We start from the raw sequence: 22698 nt of genomic DNA, 5'->3' as shown, positions 1-22698 counted from the left end.
CTGTCAGCACCTTCTGTGAAGCAACTTAAAGATGCTCGATGGTGTCGACAGCCAAAAGCTCGGCTTCTCAGCACTTCACGGAGAAGCAGTGTACGAACAAGTCCGTGGGTAAAGTCTGTCCCGCTTCTGCATCTCCCCGCAACGCGCCAGCACAGCAGCGCAGATCCAACCGTTGACCCCTCGGAAGATTGATCAACACACCACCACTCATGCCAATGTCAGAAACCTGCAGGGTTGAAATATTGAAATGCATGTCAGCAGCGGCGACCTATGAACTCTAGCGTCCAAGGATCCACGCTACCGCACGCTACCACACGTCTTGGCTCACGAACACATCCCCAGATATCTTGTCGCGGGCCGAGGCTTGGAGTAGCTTGATCGCAGCGCATACATATGTCGGGCCATCTTCTTCTCACTACTCTCAAACATTCGTTGCAAATAGCAGGTCTAGCGATGTAGGTCATCGTGGGTTCATCATAGCGATATCTGAAAGCCTCGTTTTCTACTGACTCGTGGCAAGGAAGGTCTTGGCCTGATCATGCAGGCTGCTTGGCCGAAAACTCAGCTGCAAGTCGCTTTTCGTGACATGCGAACCGACACATGGAGTCCACCACACGACCTACCGTTAGTACGACAGATATACAAGCAGCGCTCTGCCTGGCGCTGTTGTGCATCTGCGGAGGCGTGGTGGTGTCTTGGAACTCAAGCGAAGTGGTACTGCTTCAGCGCCGCCCCCGTGCGAGGGCTTGTCGCGTAGGATTGTCTGTCGTACAGATGCTATTGCCTGTGGGATTTGCTGTTAGCCTTGGAGCGGAATACATTGCTACGCTTGGGTATACCGGCCTGACCAGTTCGGCATCGTCGCTATGCTGGTATTCCTCACAGAATGCGGTGCGTTGTCGGCGGAGGCTTGCCTTAACTTGTCCAGAATGCAAGTGGAAAGCGTTCGAAGTGAAGTGAGATTTTGGCAGGCCGCTGCATGCCATCCGCTGATTGACAGAGAATGCTGGTGATCGATTGTAATGTCCGAGGCCAAGAGCCTATCGATTGGACGGCGATGCGTCCTTGTGTATCAAGGATGAGGTCGCGGGATGCGGAGACTTGAGAGAGTAAACTTACATCAAAGCAGCCTCGTGCTTCAAAGCACGTGCTATTCATAGGAACTCTCCACCTCTTCCAGAAGTCGACGAAGGCACAATGAAAATGGTGTCTCACGCTTGTTACGTTGCCAATGCTCTAACAACAGACCAAGACGCAATGCAACGTGAAGATGACGTACTCTTGCACGGCGCGCCATCATTGTGCCACGCCGGAGGACTTGTGTAAGCCACGTTGCGTACAGCACAGGGGTAAGCGCGGGTGCAGCGCCCAACAATCGGGGGCGTTGTTCTTGGGGACTGCAATTGTTCTCCCATCGCAGCGGTTGCTTTGTAAAACGTGGTCAAGTGGAGCGGAGTCATGTTGAGTCCACCCACCTCTGTTGGCCCATCATGACTAATATCAACCTGGACGGCGGAAACGGTACATCGAGCCGGCAGCTAAACTAAGCATTGTCAATTTGCACATCATGATGTTGGCAGGGTTCGTGTGCAGTAGGGCTGATGATCGCGAGGCCAAAGAACACCTGAACTCAACCGCTTTCGTCTCGAAAGCGACACAAATCGATTTCGGATTTTATTTCGCGCGATATCCCCGACCCGCGGTCTATGAGCCACCAAAGCTAATTGCGGAGCGGTGGAGGTTTGGAGAGCCTGCCACTAACTTGTCAGCTGTACGTACGATGGCCAAAAGGGAAAACACGAGATTTTCCATGCTCTACAACCATGCAGGCTGCAGAACAAAGTATCGAGTTCTTCTGACTTGTAAAGGGTCTGCTCTTCTGAGCAGCGATTTCAGAGACTCGCTCTGCAATTGATGTCGTAGGTATCGGTAAGTTGAGACGGTGACGTAAACTGCCTGCTGGCAGACGAAATGAGCTTCGCTTCTCGGCACCCGCGGTTGGCTCCTTGACTTTCTCCGTGTCATTGGCATAGGTCAAGATCCCGAACCGGAGTGCACTTCAGGTCCGCCGGCGATTCACCAATTTTAATCGGTCGAGTTCCCAAACAGCCAGGTTCAAGGCCAACTCAGGCGAGGTCGCCGTCCGGTTGGTGCTACTCTTGGGGTGCTGGAAGAAACCTTGTGCGCGGAACGCCCCTGAAACGCAGAGATTCGAACGACCTAAAGTTAGATGCGTGTCGATGATGGCATTCAGTATGGAAGACAACGAGCCGGGCGGGTCTATCACTTCTTGTTTTCAACAAGCTCCTCCTAAGAGCCGTGCAACCTTCCGTAAGGCTCGGCAGCGGCTGCCCATGTGTTCGCTAACGTCGTGTTGAGCCACCAACGGCAATTAGCTTCTAGCATCATGTAATCCCAACGTCGTCGGTGTATTTGACATGCGCCAGGCGTCCAGCGCAGAAGCAGACCGGAAGCAGGCCATGGCAGCTGCAGGCAGCCTGCGCGAAATCGTGATTGCATTTCCCAAGAACGACAGCGGGCCAGGGCTGCCAAGATTCTTCCGTAAACGGCAGCATGCTGTCGTCAGCCTCTGAAGCAGGCCGCTGTTTCGATAGATCCCAAAGACAGCTCGACGATCTGTCCCACCATGGACGGGACGACTGCAGCCTAGGCGAGCGCGGCACAGCGCAGTGCCTCAGGTCCCCGTTCAATACGAAATTCGATATCGACCTCATGGCCCTCCAGTCTGCTCACAGTGGGGCTGCAGTTCAATCCATGTTCCTGCATTGAAGGCTGCCATGCCGCTGTCCAGCTTTTCGCCCAATCACTACCCCGGCTTTTCCGAGGCGGAGCCGGAGCCACGGGGCGAGAGCTCATAGCGCGTGAGGCTCCAGGGGTGTCCGCGACACAAGGCTTGAACTTTCTTGGGTCTAATCGGCTCTTGGCGAGACAGTCTTCGATGCGCCATCGTCAGATTTAGCAACTTCTGTGCAGGGATATCTGTCTGGCGGTCGATCTTGCGTCCCTTCATAAGCAGTCGGTCCCTTTCGTCCTGTGTGCCTCTACTCTTCACCTTCTCCTCGAAGTCTTAATTCAGGCCGCTTTATTCGCGGTTCGTCTCTCGTTACCCCTCTCAGGACCATTCAGTCGTGAAGTCTTCATTGACTCAGACTTGTCATTCGCTTCCTCGGACCCTCGAACCCTCGACAAACTACTTCTAGTAATCCCGTAATACAAACAACAACTCTTGCGATATCATGCACTTCTCCACGTTCGCCGCCTTTGCGGCTATTGCCCCATTCGTCAGTGCCCATGGCGGTATGGGACTGCCCAGGATCGCTGGTATCAACATGCGGGACTTGAAGTCCCGTGACTTGCTGGCCAACCTCGAGGCTCGCATTGCTGAGGTCCAGACTGCTCACGCTCACGCGAACGGTCTGGCTGCTCGCCAAGACGACCGCGAGTGCGGTGCTGGTATTGGCTCCTGCGCTGCGGGACAATGCTGCTCTGGTTCTGGATGTATGTTACCCTGTGTCGGACTCCTAAGTCTTCGTGACACTGACAAGACACAGACTGCGGAACTGATGCCGACTATTGCTACTCCCCTGGGTGTGACTACAAGTACGGCCCCGGCTGCCCTGAAAACATTACTCCAGCTGGTACCAACACCTCGTCGATTGCTCGCACCAAGATTGGCTCCATTGCGTACGGTGGTGCTGGTATCTACAACTGTGTCACTCCCGGCACAGTTGCTCTGACATACGATGATGGCCCACAGAAGGACTACACCACCCACGTCCTTGATGTCTTCAAGACCTACAACGCTAAGGCCACTTTCTTCATTACTGGCAACAACATCAACAAGGGTGAGATCGACACCACTGCCGAATTCACCAGTGTCATCAAGCGCATGGACTCCGAGGGCCACCACATCGCTTCCCATACCTGGACTCACTTGGATCTCAGCGCCGTCTCTTCTATCGACCGCAAGCAGCAGATGTGGAAGAACGAGATGGCTCTTCGCAACATCGTCGGCAAGATTCCTACATACATGCGCCCTCCTTACTCCAGCTGCACTGCTGCCTCTGGCTGCGAGCAGGATATGGCTGATCTTGGTTACCATGTCACCTACTTCGACGTTGACACCGACGACTACAACCAGGACGACGTCAACAAGATCCAGAACTCCAAGAACTACTTCAAAGGCAACATCACTGCCAACGGCGCTTCCGCTGCCACTTCTGATTGGTTGAGCATTGGCCACGACATCCACTACCAGACCGTTTACAACCTCACCGACTACATGCTGTCCACGCTCACTGGCCTCGGCTACAAGGCTGTCACCGTTGGCGAATGCCTCGGTGATCCATCTACCAACTGGTACCGCTCTGCTGGCGGCGCTGGCTCTGCCACCACCCAGGTAAGTTCATGATTTTGCGTGCATAGCCTTCCCGAAAGCCGTCTTCGAGTCTCGTTCAGGCCTTCTTGAGAGTCGTTCTCAAGTCTCCTTTGTGTCATTGCATTCAGCATTGTCATTCAAGCACAAGCTTGAGAAGGAACTGATCTGAATAAGTGATCCTACCAAGACCGATGACCTGGGCTTGATACCATTCAATTGCCAAGCTCAAGAGTCCCATCCTTCAGGCACAACCGTCTGAACTCAAACGTCGACAAAACGACAAGACCACTTCTGCAAAGACGTGGTTTCCGCTCATTCCCGCTGTTGTTAACCAGGTTCCTCCGGCTCGCGAATTTGTTTTGTGTACTCTTATCTGACATTATTAATAGTCCGCTACTGGGTCCAAGACATCATCTGGTGCTGCTTCCACTGCCACTAAGAAGGTTTCCGCCGACGGCATGTGCGGTACTACTGCTGGAACTACCTGCCTAGGCTCTACATTTGGCAATTGCTGCTCTCAGTACAACTACTGTGGTTCCACTGTGAGTTTATCACCTTCTTTCATGTTTTCGCCCAAGACTGACGAATGTACAGACTGGCCACTGTGGAACTGGCTGCAACTCCGCCTTCGGCACATGCAGCGGTTCTTCTTCTCAGGCTGCTATTTCTACCGCCAAGGCTACCTCCACCAAGGCTGCCTCCACTAAGGCCACTTCCACTAAGGCCACCTCCACCAAGGCGGCTGCCACCTCTGCGGCCGTCAAGAAGGTTTCCACGGATGGTTCTTGCGCCGGTACTGTAGGCTACGTCTGCTCAGGTTCGACCTTCGGCAACTGTTGCTCGCAGTACAACTACTGCGGATCCTCATCTGCTTACTGCCAGACGACCTCTGGCTGCCAGTCCGCTTTCGGTACCTGCAACTGAGCTTTACGTACTGCGATGTGTTTGTGAGTTGTAAAAAGTTGAAGCAGCGTCCAGCGTCAATGTACATGTAACAAGGAAGTGATTTAGCATGATGAGCACATAGGCCCTTAGCATATCATATCTTTCCAATCTTTCTCTATCCTGCATCATCTACCGGGAGTCATCAATGCACGTTGTACTTCACCAATGATGTGATGATGGCGAACCCTGGGAGTCCAGAATGGCAACAGCGATCGCTAATGCCTGTCCTTTGAACCGAGGCATTTGGAGAAGCCGTTGTTCGTGTTCATTCTCCAGCCACGAGTTGAGACCTTGTTTCTGTTGTCGCAAATGCATTTCTAGTGGCTTTCAATGAGCAGGTGAAATCGGGGACAGAGTAGAGAAACCTAAGAGGATGACAATAGTCATATTAAATGGCAACGAACTACTAAAATAGATGAAAAGAGCAGAGAGGGGGGAGATCCTACCATAATAGCAGCCTGTAGTCAAGTGCTATGCTTTGTCGATAGCGAGCAAATCGCAACGTGGTAGTACTTCTGAATACTGCAGTGATACTGTCGTAGTAGCCGCTTTCTACTGCTCTATGTCATATGAGAACATCGATGACATTTTTGAACACGTCTTTTGCTTCTTCGCGGTGCGCGAGAGCACACTCGGTCATGCTCTAGTTGCATAGGCACACTAATAAGCAGCTCTTAATAGAGGAACTACTGCCAAAAGATATGTCATTGCCCACTCTATTAGCAAATCATACTGCGGAAGATATGTTGACACCAGCAAAAAGATGCCCTCTGCCAGAATCGAACTAGCGATCTTATCATAGCTCACCGAAGTAATACTAGTGATACGCTTTACCACTAAGCCAAGAGGGCTAAACCAAAGTTTAACCGCGAAATCCCAACGGTGCCGGGTTGACTTGAAAATCGCCTTAGATCAAACGATTACATGAGGATCGGTTGGACAATAATAAATATAAATTGAGTTACGCGTATTGTGGACAATTAGTATCTGGAGGACGATGCGCAGAGATTTGCCTGGTGGTGGGGATAAGAAGAGCTGGATCAGTTTCTCCTTCTGTACCACGCTAGCGGTCCGGCCCTTACCACGACCGTCGACTCCCGTTTCTTGAAACGTCTTATGAACAAGATACGCCGAGTCCGTTGTTATTGTGGAAAGGAGTCCTGTGTGCATACCAAACGGACTCGAGGTCGTTCTCTTAAGTCTGGCTCTTTTGCGCTGTCATCGGACCCTTCTGCGACGATGCGGCTCTGCGTTGTGCCCCTTACACGACCCTGCATAGACCCATCATTGATGCGTGCGCATGTCTCGAGCAGACTCCGCAAGCAGAAAGTGTGCTATTGAAAGGCGTCTCTTCTTCTGAAGATTCTTTTGTTGGCGTCAGCGACCTGCTTCCTGTCCTATGAACACGTCGCAAGTTGCACAAGAGCGAATGGGGAAGGTGAATGTCTGCGCTGTGTTCTTCCGCGTCACGGGGCGTATTGGAGTATACTATCGTGCAGTCTGAGAAGAGCTGACGATTCGAACGGGGCTCTTGAGCTGGCTATTATGATCCAATCGATGCGTCATGTGTGAGACCGTGCCCAAAGCTGAAAAACTAGACGCTCCTGATACCTGTACTCGTGCTCGCCAGCGTGCATGATCGCAAAACCAGCAATACAAAAAGCAAATTTCGAACATGAACTAGCCATACGGAAGCAAGGCATGAATGCGCATGGGCTCATTTCCGGAAATGAAAGTCTGGGGAGACAAACCAGCCTTTCAGGGTTAAGCTTATTCACATGGAAATGCACGCTTGGCGCGCCAGCAGCCCGGAATTCTGCCTCCTCCGCCTGCTGATCGCGCTGTCCTTTCCCTCACCTTCCTCAAACGCGCTTTCACCCCCCTCAAACGCAGAACCCACGGCCAGGAAAAGAGACCTGGCGCACAATCTCGACACCACGCTACCTTCAGAACGACCATCTATGGGCTCTGCTTCTCCCGACGCGACCGCTTCTCTCTCTATCGCCCAGCTCACCCTGACTGGCCCCGTCTTCCCATATACTGCCTCGACCAGCGGACTGAACAAGACAGACGCCTCTTTCGCCGCGCTGATTCGCCGTTGTCTAGGGGAGGAGGGTCCACCTTGAACGGTGGACGGTAATATTGGCCCAGGCCAGTACTGAGTTGGTTGTGCGCATACATCGAGAGCCTCGAGTTTGCGCACGCTGATGCAGACTGTCTAGAGTCAACGTACGACATTATCTACCAGCGCATACGCTCTGATATCCACAAGCCACCGCACACATGGCGATCTTCACCTTCGACGACGACGATGCGGTAGGCGCACGGAAAATTGCGCAGCAGGGCGGGGAGCCCACAGTGAATATGGACGATGTTTTCGTGGCGGACAAGATGGATATGGATTTCCCGCCCCTCCCACACATCGGTACCCCACCTATCCAGATTGCGTCTCCACTGCCCAGGCGCGCGGTCCAGCCCAATCTGGAAGTGAAGCAGCAAGGACCGGAAAAGCTGGACTTTAATGCGGTCATGAAAAAGGCACAGAAGAACAAGAAGAAGAAGAAGAAGGCTTTGGATGGTATCGCGCCGGCGGCCAGCATTGCTCGTGGCTTCCATACCCCGGTCACATCTGGTGGAGAAGAGTCGGACTTCTCTGCTGCTGCGACGCCCCGTCTCGGACCCGCTGTCTCTGGGCTTCCCAGCGTCACTAGCAGCCCTGCGCTCAGACCAGTCTCTTCTATGGGTGGCATTAGTAGTCTCAAGGCACAACTGGAGTCGTTGAACCTTGGTACTCGATCGGACTCGCAGTTAAAATTACCTCCTGCCAGACAAGTTGCTTCTGGCATGTCAAGTAACGCCAGCATTTCCGGACTTGACAGCACCAGCGATAGCGACCGCACGGAGATGGAGATTTACGAAGTCAATCTCGATGAAGACTTCAGCGCCGATGCGCAGTCCAAGACCTCTACCATGCTCGGCAATAACGTAATGCGCAAGATGAGCGCTGACGATTTTGAGCCTATGAAATGCCTTGGCAAAGGAAGTTACGGCACTGTCCTGCTTGTCCGACAGCTCAGCACTGGTCGCTTGTTTGCTCAGAAGACCTTCAAGAAGGCCTCCATCACTGTGCACAAGAAGTTGATCGAGCAGACCAAGACTGAGCGCAACATCCTGGAGAGCGTCAACAGGCACCCATTCATCGTCAACTTCTACTATGCGTTCCAGGACCACGAGAAGCTCTACCTAATCCTGGAGTATGCACAGGGCGGCGAGTTGTTCCATCATCTCGAGACTGAGCGTATGTTCTCTGAGGATGTAGCCGCTTTCTACATGGCTGAAATGGTACTTGCTCTGGATCACCTCCACCGCACAGTCGGCGTGATCTACCGCGACTTGAAGCCTGAGAACTGTCTCCTTGACCATGAGGGCCATCTTCTTCTTACCGACTTTGGTTTGAGTAAAGTCACACTCGACGATGAGAGCCCTTGTCGATCGATCCTAGGCACCCCGGAGTACATGGCTCCCGAAGTTATCGAAGGCAAGGAGTACGGCGCGGCAGTCGACTGGTGGTCTTTGGGCGCTCTTGGATACGACCTACTCACCGGATCGCCACCTTTCACTGGTGGTAACAACGCGAAGATCCAGGAGAAGATTCTCAAGCAAAAGCCCACGATGCCATACTACCTAAGCGCCGACGCAAAGGACCTACTTATCCGTCTCTTACGCAAAGACCCTAAGAAGCGTCTTGGATACAACATGACGAAGGACATGCAGACGATTAAGAACCATCGCTTCTTCCGCAAGATCGACTGGAAGCAGCTCCAGGCACGCGAGTTGGAGCCACCAATCCAACCTCTTATCACCGATCCTGAGCTGGCTGAGAACTTCAACCAGGAGTTCACAGACTTGCCGCTGAGCCCTGTGTTGACAAAGAACTTCTTAAGCGAGGCGCAGAGCAACCCGTTCGGTGGCTTCAGCTTCGTGGCTAGCCAGAGCTTGCTGGACAGTGGTGAGTGGGGCTATTGAGGGTGACGATCTTGAATTCTGTTTTTACTTTCTTGAGCAGATGTTGTTTTGCGTATCTGTGCACAGTCCACTGAGCTATCCGAATCCTTCCAGCAATATTCCGTAGATACATGTCCATTGCACGTATAAGCCCATAGACTGTTCGCCCTTGCGCAAGGCTCCATGCATCCGTAGCAGGTGATTTGGGAATCCTAGATGCTACCCCCTTCCCTGCAACCGCTGTGCTAGGTCTCCAATCGTAATACAGCGATACAAAGATGATTCAACAACCACCATAGGTGCAAGACCATTATTAAATTATTGCAACAAAAAAACGTGCCCATTCTCGGAATCGAACCGAGGATCTTCTCATTACGCAGACGTATACGAGTGAGACGCTGTACCACTAAGCCAAACGGGCAAGACGTCTTTGATATTTCAACAAATATAAATACTATATACTGTGTAAAATATCCACCCGGCTGTACTCTACATGATGTCCTCTTTACCCTGCATCTACCGCAATAGTGTTGAAAGAATCCCGGGCTGTGCCGCTGTGCTGCCTCGGGTCAAGGCAGCCCAAAGTCACACTGTTAGCGAACTAGTGGAACGGCAACTTCGATGGATTCTCCTTACTTCTTGCACCTGCGACATGATTCCATCTCCAAGACCTTCCGTCCATTCAAAGCTCCTCGAATTCTGAATCTGGTCGATCCTTTTACAAGCGATACGCAGGCGCATTTGCTGTTGCCCTCGGTTGCGCTCGAGACACCCTGCGGCCACACTCGATACCAGGATCGCATCCACGAAACGGAGATTCTTTTTACGTCCGCAGAGCGTTTGCCCTCTGACTGCTGGTCCGATCTCGCATATTCCATCGCCACTGCTGCGCTAGTTTTGGAAGAAACGACGCGCGTTGAAGGTAGCAGAATCGTGCCGTTGCAAGCCCCGTCCGATTGACGACTCGGGAGGTACTCAGCTCTAATCTGCAGATTCCCTGCGCTGCAATAGATGCTTTGACTACTACAGTACGTATCGCGGTGTGACCGACGTTATCTGCGACCAAGTGGGATGCTCTCATCTAATCAGCACGATCGGACCGCTGAGACAAAACAGGTGAAAGCCACACGCGCACCGAAAGCACTTCTATCACCCCGGACTCCGACCGGAATCTAAGGCTGCTGCATCTTGGTGGAAGAAAACTCTTTCGCGCACTCTAGCACGTGCAATGCAGCATGCAACGTCCTGACACAACCTTGTGAAATATATGTTCGGCGCGAATCGCAAGGTGAATCAATATCCGGGAAACCCGGCACAAAAAACTGATACGACCAAATACCGTTTACCTCACCTCCGGTAGGAATAGGACACGTTCTCTAGTGTTTAGCTTTATGGAAAGGCGATGTCATATTGCTTTATCGCTTCGCAAGTCACAATAGCATTGATAAACACAACATCAGAACCTGGGAACGGGTAAACACGCGGAAAGCGATCACGACAAGTTTTACCAGTCCCAGTGTCTCCTCACTTGCCCGGTCTCCTCTGACAGTGGAAGAGAACCGAGAGGCAATCAAGGTGAAAGTAGACCCGTGTCGCCGCCAAGACAGACCTTGCCGTCGCGTAACCGCGCAGCGCAAAGTATTGGATCAACTACATCTCTGCGCCCATTACAGAATCGACGCTTCCGCGCACGACGTGTACATTATTCTCACCGTCCGCAACATGGCACAATCTTCTGCTGGCACTGCGGCGCCATTCAGCTTGCGCGTTGTTCAAAGGACCCTGGGCAAAAGCCTCATTGTCGCGCTCCCACTCCCCTCCAGTGCTATCATACTGCGACAATCTTCACCTCTCAGCTCTCCCACTGTCGCTGCGAATTTGCCGACACTCAGCCGCGCCTTCTGGAAGAGGCTCAGCTACAGCCCGGCGCACCTCACAATCGGCACCGTCCTCCGAAGACTCGGACTCCGACAAGTTCCTAACAGCAAGCGGATTGTGTTTCAATATAATCAAGTTGTTCGGCTTGCTGATGCTGTTGCTGAGGTGCTTAGGAAACTGCCTACCGCTCTGGAGGAGCTGATCGAAGCTGCTGCTGAATTCAAGCCTACCGCGCTGGACGAAGACATCGCGCACCTCCTTTACCGGTTTGGAAACGACATCTGGGGCGCAAAGAACGAGAGACCATGGCTTCTCCAAGCCAGTGAAGGTGTAGTGGAGTATCAGAAAGATCTCGTGTTTGGAGATGTTGCCGATCAAGAAGTGTCAGTCTTTCACGATGTGAATATTGAGTCCTTTACTAAGCATATTTGCAGAATGGTTTACTACCTTCGTCTATGGATCTTCGTCAAAGCCTTCAACGCTATGCGCAAGACTGCTCAACCTCGCGCAAAGAACACTGCACCTGCAAATCTTGATGAGCAAACTCGAAGAACGTCTACACGTCGGACTGGCGGATCATCACTACTGACCCAAGATCTTCAGCCTCTCACGCCTGGCAGCTCGTTGTCAGCCACCGCCGATCATGTTGCGACCTCAACTGGTTCGAACGCTGCACCTGTCCCTGCACCGGACTCGAAAAATCTTCACTTTGATAGCACAATACAAATGCGCCGAACAGCACGCACATCGGAACCGCACAAGGACTTTGTATATATCGACGGTGACTCAAAAGAATCCGTGGATGAGCTGTCTGAGCTCGAAGAAGAGTCAGACGACGAGACTCCGAGGCACTACAAAGGCAAAGGCAGAGCATGGAAGAAGACAGAAGCAGACGAAGACCCGGCATTCCTGTCCAAGGGGGCTCGCAGATCAAGTAAGCGTAGTACAAGTGATATCCAATCCCAGGTAACTGGCAGACCAAGAGGTAGACCACCAAAGAGGCTGGGGAAGGAGACATTGTCAGCACCTGCCCGGCACTCGGTGTCAGCGCAGGAGATGTCAGGGCAGAAAGAAAGCCAGCGCCCAAGAAGGAAGTACCGCTCCGAAGGGGTCGTTAACAACAGCTCAGATGGGTCTGAAGACAGAAGCAACATCTCTACGAAAGCCACCAAGACAGCTGTGGGCAACGGAATCAATTCACAGTCCCGACAACAGCCCGGTGGTAAGTCTGCACGACAGCCACCAGGAGCGTGCGAATCGTGTCGCCGACGGCGTCAGAAGTGCGATCGGGCGCGTCCAGAGTGTGGCCGCTGCATACTGCTTGGTTTCATTTGCAGGTACATTCCAAACCCAACTTCCGCTACGCCTGTGAAGTCGACTCCCCGACCTAGAGCAGAGGAGATGGAGGCTGAAGTGCATATTGAGAGCAAGCACGGTCCATCGGACCGGCTCACAACCAACGGTAACATGCAGCTACAGAAAGTCGATCTGCCTCTAGACGCAGATTGGGACGAAGGGCGTTGGCGGTATTTTCACCTACGAAGCAGTAGAGATCACACCATGCTCGCAACAATGCGATCCCTCGGACTAAAAGTGATGCCGAAGAATCGCGCTGCGACCAGGTTTGTGGTCGAGAGCTACGTATCTCTGTGCAAAGCCATCTGTCAGATTGCAGGAAAGCTCTGCGACAACCTCTCGGCCGCAGAACTGATTGCCTTTGCCGCAGACCCATCCTATCTGGATGAAGAGATCGATATCCTATTCGACGACTATTCATTCATCTGGAGTGTCGATGCGGATCGCACAAAGCTTCTGACTGCGGGATCTGACCTACTCTACCCAACAGACCTTTCCTACGAGGACGACGATGACAGGAAACTGTGAGTCTTTCTATCATCCTCAATTAGTACACACTTGATTGACTCCTACACAGGCTATGGATTCACCTCCACCGTTGGACCTTCATAGTAGCACTTGAGAAGTGCAAAGAAGTGCACGGAGCGGGGGTGCACAACATGAGAAAAGTGATCGATACCGAGATCCCCACAAACACTGATAACCAGTGGCAGTTGGAGGGTACTTACACCTTCGAAAGCCCTGAGGACAGTGTAGCTTTCCAATTCGAGTCTAACGTCTCTACGCCGACTAATGACCAGCCGTTGGAGCCAGCCCCAGAATCAGCAGGAGACATGTTTTCCGATCTCACATTGCGAGATCACGAGACGCGGCTCCTGAAAGCTGTTGGCAATTTGTTTGCAGATGTGAAGAGCGGACAGCAAGACAACGGAACAGCAACCATTACGCGAAGGCCCTCTAAACGTCAGCAGAAGCGCAAAGACAGCAGCATAGCAACCCCCGAGCAGCCAGACGCTACCCGACCCAACAAGCAACGCCGAGTTGGCCGCACGCTGACCAAGCCCGACGACTTCACTGCCCTCTTCATGAGCTACCTTTCCAACTTTGCCGATCCCGAATTCGACGAGCTCGCTGGTCTGGCCAGCATTGAAAAAGAGCTGCCTATCGTCAAGGATTACGCCAGCGGTCTCGACACAAAGCAACGCGCGCGCCTGAGCAGCACCGTCCTCGCCGTCACGTTGCCAGCTTGGCTGGCGTATCGCAGCGTGATCGTCGAGTCGAAGCGTAAGATCGCCGCCATGCCGCCTCTAGCGGAGGCGCCGAGTCGTCAAGTAGCCATCATGGAGCGCAACAGGCTCGCGACGCTTCTTCGGAAGACGCATAAGACGTTTGTGAAAGCAGGTCACGATGACTTGAGGCCGGAACAAGTCATCTACCATGCATTGATGATGCTGATGAACGAGCATGGTAACTCTCAGATAGCGGAGGACATTCGAGGGGGATTCAAGCGCATGGAGGATGAGTTTACGAGTCTCGGGGATCAACTGATGAAGGATGGAGGTGCGAAGTATGTAATGGGCGGCGCTGCGTCGGTGGCCGTTCTGAAAGAGATGCAGCCGCACGCAAGGGCTGGTCGTTGAGGCACCTTGGAGTCTGTCATGATTGAGTATGAAAAGTCAAGGCAGTGTCAGATCCACAGTCAATGCAAGTGGTGTTCAAATGTGGTATTATCATCTTGTAGGCTCAACACCGCTCCAACGTGTAGCTCGCTGAGTATCGACTGCCAACAGTGTCTTCTCCGATCCCCCTGGTTCACGGCCCGATTCATGTACACTAACTGATCACTTCGGCGTGATGATAACGCCCTCATACTCTCGGCTCGCTATGTAGTCCAGCGTGCGCTGGAAGTGTTTCCTGGGGTTCTCGAGACTTGATGCGTTTTCGTTGGATTGGAGGTTCGAGTGTATGAGTTCGATTAGGCCGTTGAGGTACTTTGTTGTAACCTGGATATTGTTAGTTTGACTTTGCGTCATGTGAGCATTCGACTTACAGCATCGTTCTCCTGGTCAAAGTAGTAAACATAGCGGTTCAAAATTTCAACGAAAAGCTCGACTGATACTGCAGCGTCCATGCATGCATCGGCGACACGAAGCGCACGCTGCAGGCACTCGAGCACGCGCTTGCCATCGCGGTAAAGCTGGTGATGTCAGCTGAATTCCATCTAAAACCTAGACCGTGACTCACATCCTTGGGATCCTCCTCTCCAAGTGCCCTGAGCTCTGTCGCCCACCACAGATGACTAGCCAGGTAGACAGCACGGCACTGATCAGGCTTCTTGAGTAGCTTGCTACCGTGCAGCGCGCATTTCGTGATGAGTGTATCGTAGTTCTCCTTGCCAAAATTTCGTGTTGTGTGCAGGCCACTCGCAACGACGCAAACGGCCTGGAATTGCGCTCTCGAGTCGCTTATTGCCTCTTCGTAGATCGTGAACGCTTGTGCAAAGTACTCGTAGGCGACTTCCTCAAAGTTGTTCTGATCTGCGACCTGTCCGCAGGCAATAAAGAGGCGGAGTGATAGGTCGGCAGAGCCTGTGACGCGGCTGTAGAGGGTAGAGATGGTGTTGTGCATGAACTTGTAAAGCGCGGATGATTGTGACTGCCAGTTGTCGTCGAAGTGTTCGCGCTTCTTGTACTGCCGCGCAAGCTTGAGCGATGCTGTGATGATGGCTGGTGTAGTGTACTTAACACGCTCGTTGCCTTCGGCAAGTGCCTTGCGTGCTGCTTGAAGAAGCTGTCAATCTTGTTAGCTTTCTTGCTCTCCCAATCAACGCTGCAAGACCTACTTTAAACTGTGTATCGTTGTCCTTGCCGTGGATCAAATGCACTATCCTGGCTAACCAACCCTGCTCTTCTATTGTGTCTTCTGTTTCTTGCGCCCTTCTTTGAATTGGACCGCCTGGATATCCTTGGGCCTGCTGGATCCCTTCTCTGATGAGGACCTTCAAGATTTCCAAGACACTTTCGAGGTTGTCGACTGATGTAATGGGCGTTTTGTTTCGCATCAAACTCCTTGCAATCTCGCCAGCGACTGCTCGCCGTGTAGGGTACGGTTGAGAGTGGAGAAGAGGAATGTAGTTTGGCAGGGCAAGTGCGGTGAAGAGGGAGACATAGGTCTTGATGGGAGAAAGGAGGAGGTTGAGGATCTGGCTTTGCGTCGCTTGCGAGTGCAGGTCGGCGCTGTTCTGGTATTCAGTGACTTTTTGGTTTGCGAAGCTAAGAACCTGGTCGATGTAGTCAAGGCGCTCCGGGTAAATGTTTCTGTCTCAATCAGTACGGTGCACGTCAGTGTTCACAGGCGACTTACAATGCGAGATTGGCGAGTGATACGAGCAACCCAATGGTATCTTGTATGGCCAATCGTTGCATCTTGACGAGCGTCTGTACCTGCTCGTGAAAGATCTCAAAGAGCTTCACGTTGCTCGGTATGCCACGTCTCTTCTCAATTGCCCCATCTGGATCGGCTGTCTCGGTATCTGCAAGGGACGCAGCAGTTGTTGAGGATGCAGTCGAAGTCTCATCTGCGCCCGGTTGCGTCTCAGTGAGCTCGTCCGAGCCGCCGTTCTGCTGTGTAGGTGCAGCATCCAGCTCCGGACCCTTCTCCTTGGCCATGCGCAATTTCTCGAGAAGCTGCGCTATCGACTCGTCCTCGGTCTTCTTGCGCTGCTCTGGACTCTCCGACTCGGCTTCGCGTTGCGCGTACGACGACAGGCGATCCATGAGGCCCACGACGATGCCTTTGACGTTCACGTGCGGGTTCAGTCGTGCGACGGCGGAGAGGAACTGGTCGAGGGTGTGCAGGTGGAACTCGTCGGGGAAGACCTGAGTGACGACTGTCGACTGTTAGCGTGGACGCGCGGGCAGGGGCAGGGGCCGAGACATGCCTTCCAGGAGGTACTCTTGGGCCAGGACGTCGCGACACTGCACGATCTGCTCCAGCAGGGGGCTGAGTATCTTGCGATAGTTGTCCAGATCGACCAGCTGGCTGAGGCGCACCAGGTTGCTGCCGACCAACAGCTGCAGCTCCTGGCGCTCCTTGGTGCGCTGCTCGCGCTCACGCGAATGGCCCTGGTGCTGCAGGCGCACCCACAGTTTGTTCATCTCGACGAAGTTGGTCAGGATGAAGCTAATCGAGTCCTGCAGGTTGCCGTCGGGGCCGTCGCCGTCGCCCGCAGGCAGGTGGTCGCGGGCCTGGCCGGCGAGGTAGTAGCGCAGGAACAGGCCGCGGATGGGGTGCTGGACGCCGCGGCTCATCTCCATCATGTCCTTCATGATCTCCTTGACGGGAGCGTCGTCAATGGCCATGTAGACGGTGCCGACGGTGGTCATGAGGTACAGGCGCGGGATGATGTTGCCGGCGTACTGAACCAGCTCATAGAGGTCAGCGAGGTGGTTGACGGGGTGATTCTCGCGCAGGTAGACGGCCAGATGGCGCAGGGCATCGAAGACGGCCATGTACAGCTCGTAGTACTGCTTGGGGCCGAGGCTGCTGGTGCGCAGTTCCGAGACGAGCGTCGAGCTGGGCACACGGTCAGCAGGTGCGTCTCTGCCGGGGACTGCGCGCTGCACGGCGCCTACCTGCACTTGAGCGCGTCCATCAGCTTGCCGGGCGTCTCAAGACACCGCCGCATGAGCAGCGTCTGCTGGCGCACCACGCCAAGCGCATCTTCGAGCAGCCGGGCCTGGTCTTCAACGGGGGGCGGCGACGCCATTGTGTGCGGGAGCGGTGGGGGAGGCCGGGCGTTGGGGAGAGCGCTGGGAGGCCGTCAATCGTCCATGGTCGGTCGCCAGGCAATGGCGGGAAGCGCGCCAAGCCGCCCGGAGTGCCTGACAGGGATGCTAGCTCGCGAGCGGGCTGCGTCATCACGTCACGTTACTTCGTAGACGCAGTCGTCACCATCAACCTAGATATTCCATTCATACAACGTCTACTTGCAACGCGCGTGGCGTTGTCGCCGCAGTCCATGTCGCCGCAGTCTATAACGCCGCAGTCTATAACGCCGTCCCAATGCCGCACCATAGCCGTCTTCATTACGTGCATTCTCCATTGCTCATGCATCATGTACATCGTGTCCCCGTACCGTCTCAAGTTATCAACACAAAAGGCAGCCACCTCGACACGCCATCTGTCAAGCGTGACAAAGAAGAAGAAAGCGCATCCCCTCACTCATTCAGTAACGTTGGAGCTGCGATAGCCTCAAACGTCTTGATCCGGTACCATGTGTGCCACATGCCGTTGTCGTAGTACTCCGTGGGTCCAGCATCATCGGTGACGGTGACGGTAACAAAGACAGGCGTTGGTGTCGCTGTCGCTGTCGTTGGAGGAGAAGTCGTCGTTGCTTTGCTTGTCGGGCTTCGGCTTGGTGTGCGCGAGGATGTTGAACTGCTTGTGCTGGTTGCTACCGGCGCAGGGACAGGCCCGACAATGGTAGTTGTGACCTTCGCAGTGACAGTTGGTCCATCAACAGTCTTTGTGGTCGCGTCGGCTGTTGTGGTCGCGGCCGCGGGGGCCTCTGTGGATGCACCACCACCGACATTTACAACGCTGTAGCTCTTTGCACGAGGCACAATATTGCGTGCTTGGCTTGTGTCGAGGGGCAACGCACTGACAAGAGTGGAGGCGAGTGTCGCCAGCGCGAAGGCTTGCGTGCTGAAAACCATGTCGGAATGCTCAATAGAGTTGGTGAAGCGTCTCGGGTTCAGGTGATGGACTTGCAGAATACGAGTCGAAAACCGTTGATCTTTGGCCGGTACGAACGCAGGAAAGAGTTCGTGCACAGTGGAGCCGAGTATATGAGATCCATCTTCGTGGCGGGGAAATTAACGGTCGTTTGTTGATGGCAGGATGAACGAGAGGCTGGGGGAGGCTGGTTGTACACTAGCGCCGCAAGCCTTGCTTTCCAGCCGCAGACCTTGTTATTCAACGACTATGAGTGGTCTCGGCCTTCATAACAAGATTTGCGAGCTCACTGAAGTTCCGAGGGCCACAATAGAATCACATGTTGTAGTCTGCTGCTCTTGCACCGTGAGAGCCATGTATGGCAGTCGTGGCCATCATCTATAGAGCGCGCAGTTGAATCTCGATGAGAGACATACAATGCAGTGCTTTTCGCTCGACTACGCTATGCATTATGGCTACAAGACAGATCGTCTACATACCAATACAACTGTTTCACATCATGCTCCAGCGTGATATCCAGAGCCACATTCCATTTGCGCCGCCTTCCCAAGTACCCTCAATACGCTCCAACGTCCTGGCCTTCCCTAGCCAGTGTTTCGAACACTCGTGGAGGTAGCTTGTACCTGATGAGACCCGCAAACACCATTAGGTCCTTGGCCTTCTGTAGCAGCTGATCCGCAAGCCTCTTACGCATGGGATCGTCAAACTGGCCAGAAAGCAAGTGCTCGCGGTGGCGCGAGCAGCACCCAATGCACCACAGCAGGACACTGCCGATGTTTCGTGCAATCTCTGGTGGGTATGAGCTGAAGCTATTCGCCGACGCCCGGATATCCGATACGTTGCCGTTAGCAGACAAGGGGAGGATACGCAGGTTCTCGATCATCTAAGTACATGTTAGCAAATGTTCATGATCCGAAAGCAACCTGGACTTACGCCGAGTGCTTCCATATAGGAGCGAGCCTCGATAATCTTCTTGGCTTCATTCAGCTGGAACAGGATACGAATTGTGTCACGGTTGAGCTCCGACACCTTTCGCCACCACAGGTTGTTACCATCGTAGAGAGCAATGACCTTCCGTGCGAGGTCAACAGGGTCGTCCGTTCCAAGCATGCTCAAGCTTGTGGATGTCTCGTCGGTCGGCTGCTGCTGTCCATCTGCGGCAGCTAGGCGCGGCTTTAACGGCTCGAGACGAAGAGGCTCTTGTCCAATCTCGACGGAGAGCGCCTCCGACAGAGCACGGTTCAGGATGGCGATGACACTATCGTACTCGTTGGCCAGGTGGCAGAGAAGAACAGCGTCGTTGGTACGTCCGTTATCGTCCGCCATCTTGGCTGCTTCCCGCGTGATGGTGTTGATCAGACCATTCTCTCCATTCAGCTTGAGCAGGGGCACACGCTCCTGAATGAGACCGGGCTTTGTCTGACCGTTCGACTTGACATCGCCTAGAAGTGTCGAAAACTCGCGAGTCTCTAGCACGAGCTCACGTAGAGCCTCGTGGCAAAGCTCCGCTTGCTGCTTGCCCGCCTCACCTGGTAGATCTGCGTTCAAGCAGAGTAAGATGAGGTATTCAGCGGCAGCGTCGGCCCGTGCAGCGCGGAAGTCGCCTGTATAGTAGCCAATGACACGTCCGAAGTTCAATTGCGGCTGCTGCTTCGTTGTATACGTCAGAACTTCGCTGCCTGCAGTGCTCCAGTTTGACACTCTGAGCAAACCGTAGTAGTCCAAGGCGATGGCGAAGTGGACCGCTGAGACGTAGTTGTGCTGGTACAAGTAGTTGATGGCTGGCTCGAACATTCCTGCAAGTGTGGCCAGGTAGAAGTAAACTCCGTATCCGCCCGACGCCTCGCCGTCATCGTTCATGAAGTGGCGCTGCCCAATATCCCTAATGGTAGTCCGCAGTTCCTCAAGGCCGAAGATCTCGACAGCGTTCTCTTCAGCTCGGTTGCCTTCGCGGGCCAGGTTGAACTGTAGCCAGACCCAATCGTCCATGTTCTCCTTGATGGGCTCAAGGTTCCGGCGGCTCATCTCACAACGGCCGATGATCTTGTAACACGCTGTCCTATAAGGGTCGTTTGCTGTGTTGATACGAGCCCGCTGCGCGTGAACGTGGCTGATTTTTTGTTGGAGATCAGGGCTTAGTCTGCGGTCAGGATCTGTCGCGTAGTAGGCGATGGCTGGGTGGAAGTTCCGATCGTTGTTCTGGAAGAAGCTCCTCTTCTCCCGCACGTAGTCCGCAGCTTCCGTTAGGAGACCAGCCCTGAGCAGGTAGAATACGATGACCCACGGGAATTCCTCGCCAGATTCGCCTATCTTCTGTAGGATGTCGAGGTCAGCACCGAGCTCCTTGAAAGCAACCTTAGTTCGAACGAAACCACGAATCTTGTTTAGCATTGAAGGTACACCGCCAACCAGAGCCTCGGAGGGGTTCTTCTTCAGCACCTCCTCCACATGCTCTAAAAACCTCTTCTCAAGATAAGATCGAGACCCATCCAAGATTCGCTTGCGCATCTTAACGCTGGTGCTCGATGTAGCTGTCTCATCCAGATATTCGCGGGCAAAGCTTCGCGCCTTGGGGTTGTTCGATCCTGGATTGGCTGCCTCTGCCTGTATCTTCTCGCCGGTGATGGAAACGAGGGCTCCGTAAGCGCTGATGAAATGATCCGAATTATCTCCAGCTGCAGCGCTCTCCACATTGGAGAAAGCATGCAAGACTGAGAAGGGTATCTCACGTTGCCTGTCTTCGTTGAGGTTCTTCACCTGTTCCATGAACCTCTCCTGCTTGTCTCGAACATGGCGATCCTGTGGGCCAGATTGTCCACCATACACCGACCTGTCGGAGTTGTCATGTCCGTTGAGGACGCTCTGAGAATGCCCAATGACTGACGGTCCGCCTGAAGATGCGCCAAATGTCGACGCGCCGTTCGTTGTAGAAGCTCTAGGCCCCATAGATCGGCCTTTGCGTGTGGAGCGGCCAAACGCGCCTCGAGCTGCTGTGCTGCCGAATGTGCTCTGCGAAGCCGCCATCTCTTCGCTCTGCCTGCCTAGACCGAAGTGTTCGTAGATTTTCTGTCGCTGCTTGTCCCACTCGATCTGAACGTTATCCTCGAGAAACGTATCGAAATCCCGCTTGGACTGTTCTAAGCCTTCCTGGATGAGAGCAAGGGTCGATTGGGAGTGGAGGTTCGAGACGTAGCTGTCGACATCGCTATCGAATGCGATCGGCGCCGACACGTTCGCGCTGTAGCCTGCTTGCGTCGAGAACTGGTTGAGATCGCGGAGGGTGCTGCCCATCTTCACGCCAGATGCGGAGAGTAGATAGTGTCTGGACGTGGTCAGAATGTCATCCTATGGCTTGCCGTTTCCCAAACTTACGCGGCGCGGTCTTGCTGACCGTCGTGAGCCGGAGCTGCTGAGGGTCCACCAGCACCCAGGTTGCGGACCTTGCGCGCAATATCTCCAAGGCCCAGCTGCAGCGAAGGCAGCTCATCAAAGTTGGCAAGGCCGTTTTCGCCAGCATTTCGCTTGCGGCCCCTCTCGAGCAGGTGGTCGAAGTGCGCAGACCGGCCCGTACCCGCGTTTGTCTGTGCCAAAGGAGCACCCTGTTGCTGCTGTTGCGGTTGCTGTGCTGAAGTGGTACCGAAGAGGGAGGATGCACCGAGTCCTCCCGTTTGTGTGAGGTTCGAGGTTTGGTTTGCGGTTGTTGTTTGCTGCGTTGCGCCTCCGAGACCGCCGAAAAGGCTGCTTGTTTGCGCCTGTGGTTGCGCTGTCGCTGCTCCGCCAAAAAGACCTCCTGCAGGTGCCGATGATGCAGCAGCAGGACCAGCAGATGGCGTTGCCCCCAACGCGCCACCAAACAGACTGCCGCCAAATGCTCCACTGCTTGCTGGCTGTGTTGTTTTTGCAGTAGCACCTGAATTCGCTCCTCCCAAACCACCAAACAAGCTGCTGGCCGGTGCAGCAGATGTGGTTGCAGGCTTGCTGCCGAACAAAGAGAATGGCGGAGCCGGAGACCCGCTCGAGGCAGGCTGGTTGCCTCCAATGTTACCGAACAGCGACATGTTGACGGTGTTGTTGCGCGGTGCTGTCAAAAGTTCGGCCGTCGCGTTGTTCTGTCGCGAGCAAGAGAGCAAGACAGCAAGAGCTACTTAGCAACGACGCCTAGCCTAATTGGGCCTTAGCTTGTCTGCTGCAACAACATGGGGAAAGACGAGGGCTCGTGGGCGTTCGCAGTAGCGAGAATAGGATTAGACGACAAGTGTAGAAAGATTGTTGAGCAATCGACTATACGAACAGTCAAGCTGCAATCAGCGGACAAGGATGAGCGGTGCCGTAGGACAAGAGCGATAACAAACGCCAGGCACTATATACTACACAAGCAG

General features: G+C 53.9%; 6 protein-coding genes and 2 non-coding genes across 8 annotated transcripts; 3 read left to right on the top strand and 5 right to left on the bottom strand.

The window, feature by feature from the left end:
• Nucleotides 1-3257: 3257 nt before the first annotated feature.
• M421DRAFT_53226 (carbohydrate esterase family 4 protein) lies at nucleotides 3258-5323 on the top strand (the record flags this gene model as incomplete). The annotated part of the gene is made up of 4 exons (XM_033595091.1): nucleotides 3258-3519; nucleotides 3573-4420; nucleotides 4807-4941; nucleotides 4994-5323. 4 exons carry the CDS (start codon nucleotides 3258-3260, stop codon nucleotides 5321-5323), a joined length of 1575 nt encoding a protein of 524 aa, XP_033453155.1.
• Nucleotides 5324-6108: 785 nt separating this feature from the next.
• M421DRAFT_t14 lies at nucleotides 6109-6195 on the bottom strand. The gene has a single exon. It is a non-coding gene; the product is annotated as a tRNA-Thr (tRNA).
• Nucleotides 6196-7627: 1432 nt separating this feature from the next.
• Nucleotides 7628-9370, top strand: M421DRAFT_1482 (kinase-like protein; the record flags this gene model as incomplete). The annotated part of the gene is made up of 1 exon (XM_033587555.1): nucleotides 7628-9370. The coding sequence occupies one exon, from the start codon at nucleotides 7628-7630 to the stop codon at nucleotides 9368-9370; it is 1743 nt and encodes a 580-aa protein (XP_033453154.1).
• A 316-nt stretch (nucleotides 9371-9686) lies between these two features.
• M421DRAFT_t13 lies at nucleotides 9687-9770 on the bottom strand. Its single transcript has one exon. It is a non-coding gene; the product is annotated as a tRNA-Thr (tRNA).
• A 945-nt stretch (nucleotides 9771-10715) lies between these two features.
• Nucleotides 10716-14607, top strand: M421DRAFT_252122 (uncharacterized protein). Its single transcript, XM_033588617.1, has 3 exons — nucleotides 10716-11610; nucleotides 11662-13107; nucleotides 13161-14607. Exons 1-3 carry the CDS (start codon nucleotides 11072-11074, stop codon nucleotides 14221-14223), a joined length of 3048 nt encoding a protein of 1015 aa, XP_033453153.1. The 5' UTR covers nucleotides 10716-11071; the 3' UTR covers nucleotides 14224-14607.
• Nucleotides 14225-17415, bottom strand: M421DRAFT_416497 (vacuolar protein sorting-associated protein 35). Its single transcript, XM_033591097.1, has 7 exons — nucleotides 17218-17415; nucleotides 16524-17158; nucleotides 15947-16472; nucleotides 15426-15900; nucleotides 14828-15373; nucleotides 14634-14780; nucleotides 14225-14586 (listed from the first exon to the last, which is right to left on the bottom strand). Exons 1-7 carry the CDS (start codon nucleotides 17349-17351, stop codon nucleotides 14425-14427), a joined length of 2625 nt encoding a protein of 874 aa, XP_033453152.1. The 5' UTR covers nucleotides 17352-17415; the 3' UTR covers nucleotides 14225-14424.
• A 115-nt stretch (nucleotides 17416-17530) lies between these two features.
• M421DRAFT_416496 (uncharacterized protein) lies at nucleotides 17531-18599 on the bottom strand. The gene has a single exon (XM_033591096.1). The coding sequence runs from the start codon at nucleotides 18298-18300 to the stop codon at nucleotides 17803-17805; it is 498 nt and encodes a 165-aa protein (XP_033453151.1). The 5' UTR covers nucleotides 18301-18599; the 3' UTR covers nucleotides 17531-17802.
• A 276-nt stretch (nucleotides 18600-18875) lies between these two features.
• On the bottom strand, nucleotides 18876-22377 carry M421DRAFT_1478 (NIC-domain-containing protein; the record flags this gene model as incomplete). Its single annotated transcript, XM_033587551.1, has 3 exons — nucleotides 18876-19202; nucleotides 19253-21641; nucleotides 21692-22377. 3 exons carry the CDS (start codon nucleotides 22375-22377, stop codon nucleotides 18876-18878), a joined length of 3402 nt encoding a protein of 1133 aa, XP_033453150.1.
• Between the last annotated feature and the right edge of the window lie 321 nt (nucleotides 22378-22698).

The sequence above is a fragment of the Didymella exigua genome, assembly GCF_010094145.1.
Source record: "Didymella exigua CBS 183.55 unplaced genomic scaffold M421scaffold_3, whole genome shotgun sequence".
NCBI lineage: Eukaryota > Fungi > Ascomycota > Dothideomycetes > Pleosporales > Didymellaceae > Didymella > Didymella exigua.
Note: the sequence above shows the minus strand (reverse complement) of the source record. Positions and strands in the feature narration are given on the sequence as shown.